This window comes from Lithobates pipiens, unplaced genomic scaffold (genome assembly GCF_037356315.1).
Source record: "Lithobates pipiens isolate NorthernLeopardFrog02 unplaced genomic scaffold, aLitPip1_a1.2 Scaffold_23, whole genome shotgun sequence".
Lineage (NCBI taxonomy): Eukaryota > Metazoa > Chordata > Amphibia > Anura > Ranidae > Lithobates > Lithobates pipiens.
The window spans coordinates 254,886,025-254,895,022 of NW_027507785.1; the positions used below are offsets into that span (position 1 = coordinate 254,886,025).

Consider the following 8,998-nt stretch of genomic DNA (forward strand, 5'->3'; position numbering starts at 1 on the left):
CATATGAATTACACAGATTCTGAGGCTAATTAAATGCAGATAAGGCATCAAGTGAGTTTAATTACCACCTTAATCAGCCTCAGAACCTGTGTAATTCATATGTGTTTGGGTTTAAAGGGATGAGGTGGCAACCCTATATCGAACCCCCTTTCACATCTCCAAATTTTCTAAGGATGGCAATAACACCTGTTAGAGGGGCTGCGGTCAGGTAGGCACCCTGAAACATATGTTATGGTCGTGCCCCAGTCTGAGAAGGTTCTGCAACTCTATTTTTAGACTCATATCAAAGATAACAGGCATACACCTAAGAGCAAAAGCTGAACAAGCGCTACTTAGCATAGATAAAGGAAAACTCCATCCGCAAATTAAATTTGTATCCCAAACTATCATTATAATAGCCTGCACCCAAATGGCAAAACATTGGAAATCCACTTCTATCCCTAGTCTATCACAGGTTAAGAAACAAATAAATGTCATATATAGCGTTGAAAGGACAATAGCATACATAAGCTTCCATAATTAATTTCATGATAGATGGTTAATATGGCAAGAGTCCAGGGGTCTCCAAACTATGGGCCTCCAGTTGTTCAGAAACTGGAGGGAAACAACTCCAGTTATTCAGAAACTACAATTCCCATCATGCCTAGTCATGTCTGTGAATATCAGTTTTACAATGCCTCAGGGGAAATGTAGTTCAGCAACAGCTGAAAGGCCATAGTTTGGAGATCCTTGGGCAAGACTATAGAAATAGGACCTCTTAGTTCTCCATAAGCAAAACTTACCCCTCTCTCTGTGCACTCAACCTATTACACCCTTCCAATCTCATCTTCCTGGCGGGTTTCTCCCCATGAGGATTATACTTTGTTATTTCTTGAATCTGGTGACATATCAGTGCACATAAATATATATGTTCTACTAAAATACTGTTATCTGTGTTTGAGCATAGGTTCACCCTCATTGGGTATATAGTACATATCATTTATATTGTAAACTGCATACTTTCAATAAAAAACATTTTGATAAAAAGTCAGCAGCTTCAGGATTTGTAGCTGACTTTGAATAAATTTTTTCCAGAATGGACTGCTTTAAATACAAAGATCTCTAACCTGAAGGTGGCACCGTGTCTCCTTGCACTCTTATAGAAATGCCCCCCCCCCCCCCCCAATTGCAGGACCTACTGCTGCTTTCTGCGGAGCAAAAGATACTAAAATCCTCCATATTGACACCATGTCCATGTCCCTGCCCTTTTTTGACCTACTCAGCCACCTTGAGGACAGAACACTTGCTAACAAGATCTTACCACAATTGCACCAAAAATGAAAGGGAATGTGAACCAGCGTTTTGCTTCATTCATTATAAGATCCAAGTAACTCATGAAATGTTCTTGCCACTTGCAGCAGCTGCTTGTTTTGTCAACCCTACTGTCTGCTGAAACCCTTGTTGATGTGGCAGATGATAATATTCAGGAACTGCTTAAGAAGGCAGAGATGGTTACCCATGCTGTAAGTAAATTTCACATTTCCGCACTTACAAGATGAGGATCTGTCTGACTCTGAAGATGATGTGTAATAGGAGAATATTGAAAACTCACAGGGAGCGGAAGAAACACCATCCACATCAAAGCAGCCAATCCTTTGTTTTGTTTTTCAACATACTGCAGAAGACCCAGACAGAGGATCTCCCAAAACAGGCAGCATGGAGTAGTAGATCAATCTGACTGGTAATCCAGTGCACACAATCCATTTTGTGAAGGCCTCCTCCCTGGCCTCAGTGGCCTGTTGTTCCTTAGAGTCAATTTTGTATTTTGAAGCACCTAAAAAAGCAGTGTAAATAGTTTGCTGTGGTGCACTGGCTTGACTTGGCTTGTTATTGGAGGTTTTCTGTATCTGTGGGGTTAAATTCGGGGAAAAAAAACCAAGTTATTATGGTTTTACCTTCTCTCTCACCTCACACAGTCAGTTCCAAGTTGTCTCTCTATAATATACTACATGTATGGCCCCTCCCAGCTGCGGCCCTAGGCATTTAGACACCCTGTGCCGTGCAAAAATTATTGACAGTGCCCCTCCCTGACCACATCCCTCTATATATATTTTGGTGAGATTCTTCAATTCGGGGAAAGCAGCAGCTGATACATATTATGAAATCACTCCCATTAAGATTCAGTGACTAAGTGTACAACATGGACAGGAAAACAAACAGCTATTACTTCAGAAATGCACTGCAATGCAAAGAGATCTGGATAATCTGAGGACAGCGATGAGGCCTGTAATGCTGCACAGTGCTCTGAACAGTGGCTGTAATGCTATACAGTGCTCTGGACGGTGGCTGTAATGCTACACAGTGCTCTGGACAGTGGTCTGAGGAGGCCTGTAATGCTGCAGAGTGCTCTGGATGGTGGTTTGAATATACCTGTAAAGCTGCACAGTGCTCTGGATGGTCTGTGAACAGTGAGGAGGCCTGTAATGCTGCACAGTTCTCTGACGGTGCAGCATTACATCTCTAGACCTTGGTCTGAGGAGGCCCGTATTACTGCCCATTGATCTGGATGGTGGTCTGAGAGGCCTGATGCTGCACAGTGCTCTAGATATCAGTGGTCAGAGGAGGCCTGTAATGCACACACAGTGCTCTGGACGGACGGTGGTCAGAGGAGGCCTGTAATGCACACACAGTGCTCTGGACGGACAGTAGTCAGAGGAGGCCTGTAATGGTGCACAGTGCTGGATGGTGGTCTCAGATCTCAAGGATGGCCTGTAATGCACAGTGCTCTTGATGCCGGTGGTCAGAGGAGGCCTGCAATGCTGCACAGTGCTGGATGGTGGTCTCATGTCTGAGGGATGGCCTGTAATGCACAGTGCCCGGGATGCTGGTGGTCAGAGAAGGCCTGTAAAGCACACACAGTGCTCTTGATGGATAGTGGTCTGAGGGGAGGCCTCAGGCCGGTAATTGTAATGTACACACTCACAGTGCTCTTGTCTACACTGGACGGTCATCGTTGTGAGTCAGGAGTGGGACTGAGACTCTCATCAGGAGGCTGCGCAGTGCTCCTCTGCTCTAGATCGTCGTCTGAGGACTTGGAGGAGGCCTGTATTGCTTGGTGCACAGTGCTGCAACTGCTGCTAAGTGATGCATGCTGCAGACTCGACTCGCTTGCTGGTAGCAAAAGCAGGTGGAGCTCCATGGAAATGGGAAGTTCCCAGGGTAAAAGTCTCTGCCTCACATTTTCGTTTTCGAAAACTGAATTGAATTTTGTCATAGTTTTCATTAGTGGACAAAAATGTAGTGTACTTGTTATTTAGTTTTCATCACTGTAAAAATGTTGATGAAAACATTTTCATTGACAAAATTAACACTAATTTGTAGCTGCTGAGTACATTTTTTGCAGGAGACTGGAGTTCCTCATTAACCACTTCCCGCACGAAGGCCATCATATGATGGACTTTGAGTGGGGATATCTGAATGATGCCTGCAGCTACAGGCATGATTCAGATATCATCTTTCAGACGGCTATTCTGTGCACTGTAAGAACAATCACAGTGGCCATTTTTTGTGATACAGCGCTGTGTCACTTTAACTGACATTTGTGCGGACATGCGACGCTGTACCCAAACAAAATTGATGTCCTTTTTTCCCACAAATAGACCTTTATTTTGGTGGTATTTTATCATCTCTGCGGTTTTTATTTTTGTGCTATAAACAAAAAAAGAACGAAAATTTTGAAATAAAAACACAAAATGCTTTCTGCTTTAAAACATTTCCAAAAAATGTGTTAAAAACACATTTATTCATCAGTTTGGGCCAATATGTATTCTGCTACATATTGTTGGTAAACCAAAAAATCGCAATAAGGGTATTATGATTGGTTTGAGCAAAATTTATCGTGTCTACAAAAATAGGGGATAGATTTATGGCATTTTTTTGATTATTTTTTTTTTTACAAGTAATAGCGGCGATCAGTTTTTTTTAGCAGGACTACGGCATTGCGGCGGACAGATTCGGACACCTAACTGACATTTTTGACACTTTTTTTGGGAACCAGTGACATTATTACAGTAATCAGTGCTAAAAATATTGTTATTGTACTAATGACACTGGCAGGGAAGGGGTTAACTGATCAAGGGGTTAAATGTGTTCCCTCACTGTGTGTTCTAACTGCATTGGGGAAGGGCTCACTGCGACAACACACAGATCCGTCTTTCTGCATAGCATAAAGAAAGGATCTGTGTGATCTCCCCTGTCAGACCTGAGATTTGCCTTGTTTACACAGTTCAAATCCCAGTTCTGTCACTGCGGGGAATGATAATTGGTGGCCATTTTAACACATGAATATGCTTTGATCTAAACCATTCCATTGTAGCTTTGGCTGTATGTTTAGGGTCCTTGTCCAACTGGAAGGTGAATCTCTGCCCCAGTCTCAAGTCTTTTGCAACAGGCTTTCTTCTAATATTGCCAAGTCTTTGGCTCCATCCATCTTCCCATCAACTTTGACAAGCTTCCCTGTCCCTGCTGAAGAAAAGCATCCTCACAACATGATGCTCCCACCACCATGTATCACAGTGGGGATGGTGCGTGCAGGGTGATGTGCAGTTTTAGTTTTCTGCCACACATAGCATTTTGCTTTTAGGCCAAAAAGTTCAATTTTGGTCTCATCTGACCAGAGCACCTTCTTCCACATGTTTGCTATGTCCCCCGCATGGCTTCTTGCAAACTGCAAACGGGACTTCTTATCAGTGTTAATTTTGGCAGCAAATTTCAATTTTGTTTCAGTCTTAGAACTAAAATGGCATTTTAGTTTTAGTCCCATTTTAGTCTTCTGCAATTGTTTTAGTCGTATTTAGTTGACTAAATCTCCATTACATTTTAGTCGATTAAAATCTCCAGTACATTTTAGTCGTCTAAAATCGAATGGGTGCAATTAAATTGTAATCCATTAGTTAACATTTCTCTACAATTTCCAAACTCATTATATACTGCTGGAGTGAAAAATCTAATATGTTATTTATTATGGTATTGAGGTATGGACATGCACTACAGACCAGTGTTAATTTTGAAGTCAAATTTCAATTTAGTTTTAGTCTTTTGAATGAAATGGCATTGTAGTTTTAGTCCCATTTTATTCTTTTGACTAAAATGGCATTTTAGTTTTAGTCGTATTTAAGTCATCTCATTTTTTTTAAGTTTTAGTCGTATTTTAGTCGACTAAAATAATATTCATTTAGTCGACTAGAATGTTTTAGTCATTTTAATCAATAAAATTAACACTGCTTCTTATGGCTTTCTTCTTGCCACTCTTCCATAAAGGCCAGATTTGCGGAGTGCACAACTAATAGTCCTGTGGACAGATTCTCCCACCTGCACTCTGGATATGTGCAGCTCCACCAGAGTTACCATGGACCTCTGCTGCTTTGGCTCTGATTAATGCTGTCCTTGCCTGTTTAGGTGAACGGCCATGTCTTGGCAGATTTACAGTTGTGCCATACTCTTTCCATTTTTGGATGATGGATTGAACAGTGCTCTGTGAGATGTTCTAAGCTTGGGGTATTTTTTTTTATAACTTAACCCTATTTTAAACTTCTCCACAACTTTATCCCTGTCCTGTCTGTTGTGTTTCTTGGCCTTGATAATGCTATTTGTTCACAAAGGTTCTCTAACAAACCTATGAGGGCTTCACAGAACAGCTGTATTTATACTGAGATTAAATGACACACAGGTAGACTCTATTTACTAATTAGGTGACTTCTGAATGCAATTGTTTCCACTAGATTTTAGTTGGAGAGTATTAGAGTAAAGGGGGCTGAATACAAATGCACGCCACACTTTTAAGATATTTATTTGTAAAAAAATTGGAAAACCATTTGTCATTTTCCTTCCACTTCTTAATTATGTGCCACTTTTTGTTGGTCTATCACATAAAATCCCAATAAAATACATTTATGTTTTTAGTTGTAACATAACAAAATGTCAAGGGGTACGAATACTTTTTTAAGGCACTGTACAGTATAAAACCTACTAGTCTCTGAATCATTGAATCACTGACCCTTTCTGAATATGGGGTGAGCAAAGTCAGGGCTCCTTATCTTCATATCTCCTCTATGTCTGTGACTCAAAGTCTTAAAATCATGGGATCAGCATAACAGCCAGGTGACCAGCAGTTTTATGCCCTGTACACACAGTCGGACTTTCCGACGACAAAATCCATCGGATTTTTTCCGACGGATTTTGGCCCAAACTTGTCTAGCATACACATGGTCGCACAAAGTTGTCGGAAAATCCAATCGTTCTGAATGCGGTGACGTAGAACACATACTGGACTATAAACAGGCCAGTAGCCAATAGCTTTTGTCTCGTAATTCATTCTGAGCATGCGTGGCACTTTGTCCATCGGAATTGTCTACATGCGATTGGAATTTAAACAATCGGATTTTGTTGACGGAAAATTTTAGATCCAGCTCTTAAACTTTGTGTGTTGGAAATTCCGACTGAAAAAGTTTGATGGAGCCCACACACGATCGGATTTTCCAACAACACGATCCGATCGCACATTTTCCGCCGGAAAGTCCAACCGTCTGTACAGGGCATTAGAAGAAAAGTTTAATTCTCTTTGCGTTCGTTTCCTTTAAATACTAAATTATTGTTTGTTCTTTTATCTTTTAGATTCCTACAGTGTTGCAGCTTCTGATCTGCAGCTCCACTCTAATATATGTGCTACTTCTCAATGGAAGAAGTGAAGACTGAAAAGCAGAATTTAACCGAATATTGCTTGGATTTTATTCTATCAAAATGTTTTTATAGCTTACTTGTGTAGCTAAACTTATTGTCTAATTACAGTTTCCTTAAAGTAGACCTTCAGTCATTTTTTCAACTTTCCATCTATTAAATCTTCTGCCCTTGTTGTTTTAACTTTGGATAGTAAAACATTTTTTTTTCTGCCAGTAAATACCTTATACAGCCCACTTCCTTTTTCTTGTCTATTACAAAGCTTAGGCTTATGACATCATCCACAGCTTTGTCTCTCACTCTAGTGAGAGTTTGCCGGGAAGGGATGAGTCCTAAGAGGGCCAATGAGAGCTGCAGAGCTGGAGGGATTGCCTCTGTGTAAATCCAGGAAGTGAACAGGCAGCAGCTTCAGCTGCCCACAGTTAAAATGGTTACAGCCAGACTCAGTGGAGGGAGATTTCTGCAGCATATTTGGCAAGTACAGAATCACAGTATATATAAAATAATATGTAAAGTGGTTGGAGGGAAGCTTCAGAATGGCAAAGATGTTTTTATTACAAATTATGTGAGCAGACTGCAGTTCCTCTTTAACTCCCATGAACATTGTGTATTTTGCTGGTAACCTCACATATGCAGTTTATCAACGACTTTTGTGGCCCTTTGTGCAGAAAGCTGTTTGAGGGACCTCTCAGTCCTGTTCCCGCCTTAGAGAACCCCCCCCCCTCCATATTTTTTATCTAACACACTTGTTTACTATATCTTCTGTCCACTATCATGACTGGGACTTTAACCACCTCAATACCAGACAACTTTCACCCCCTTCCTGCCCAGGCCATTTATAAGTTCTCAGCACTGTCATGCTTTGAATGACAATTACTCAGTCATGGAACACTGTACCCAAAGTAAAATTTTGGATCATTTTGTTTAAACAGATAAAGCTTTCTTTTTGTTTGTGGTATTTAATTACCACTGTTTTTTTTTTTTTTGCTTTATAAATTAAAAAATGCCAAACATTTTGAAAAAAAAAAACAGTTTATGTTATAACATTTTGGAAATAAATAATCTTTCTTTAAACATGTAGGCCAAAATGTATTCTGCTACATTTCTTTTCTAAAAATAATTCCAAATCAGTGTATATTATTTATTCTATATGAAAGTTCTAGAGTCTACAATCTATAGTATATATACTATCTCTATTGCCGCGTACACACGACCGGACTTTTTGACAGCAAAGGTCCGACAGAAGGAGTCCGGACAATTTGATCGTGTGTGGGCTTCATCGGACCTTTGCTTGCCGAAAATCCGGCAGACTTTAGAAATAGAACATGTTTTAAATTTTTCCACCGGAACTCCGCCGGACCGAGAAATCCATTCGTGTGTATGCTAGTCTGATGGACAAAAACCGACGCTAGGGCAGCTTTTGGCTACTGGCTATGAACTGCCTTATTCTATTCCGATCGTACGTCATCACATTCAAATCCGTTGGTGTGATTGTGTGTGGCCAAGTCCGTTCATTCGGAAAGCCCGTCGGAACTCCGCCGAAAGTCCTTTGGAAAGACCGCCGGACCTAGTCCCTCGAAAAGTCCGGCCGTGTATACGCGGCATTACTCATTTGTAGAGGGCCAAACATGGCAGGACAGTACAAATCCCCCCCAAATAACCCCTTTCTGGAAAGTAGACCATACAAGCTGGTTAGTAAGAGGCACAGTGAGTTTTTTCAAGTTGTAATTTTTTGTCATAATTTTGGGAAAATTAGGAAATTAAATAAAATTTGTTTTTTCCCACCAAGTTGTCATTTTAACAAGTTATCCATGTCTTTATGGACCTTGCTTTGTACACTGGTGCACAGTCATGTTGGAACAAGAAGGGGCCATCCCCAAACTGTTCCCACAAAGTTGGGAGCATGGAAATGTTTAAAAAGTCTTGGTATGCTGATGCTTTAAGAGTTCCCTTCACTAAAACTAAGGGGCCAAGTCCAACCCCTGAAAAACAGCCCCACTTCATAATCCTCCCTACACCAAGTGATTTGGACCAGTGCAAGGTCCATAAAGACATGAATGAGAGAGTTTGGGATAGAGAAACTTAACTGGCCTGTGTCCTGACCTCAACCCGATATAACACACTTGGGAAGAATTAGAGCGGAGACTAGTGATGGACGAACTTCCGACGGGACGTTTTGCGAATGCGGACCGCGAACGCGGCCGATAGTTCGCGGCGGGCCCCATTGACTTCAATGGGAGGCGAACTTTGCAAACCTACAGGTCAAATTTGCAGCCACTAAATA

The 8,998-nt window shown here is 41.1% G+C and overlaps 1 protein-coding gene across 1 annotated transcript in view; it reads left to right on the plus strand.

Annotated features, from left to right (window-relative positions):
* The window catches only part of LOC143928274 (putative ferric-chelate reductase 1), a 41,632-nt gene extending 33,840 nt beyond the window's left edge, over positions 1-7,792 (plus strand). Inside the window, exon 6 of the mRNA XM_077453057.1 lies at positions 6,652-7,792. Coding sequence (XP_077309183.1) covers positions 6,652-6,732 — 81 coding nt within the window. The 3' untranslated portion in view covers positions 6,733-7,792. The remainder of the gene's footprint in view (positions 1-6,651) is intronic.
* Positions 7,793-8,998: the final 1,206 nt, after the last annotated feature.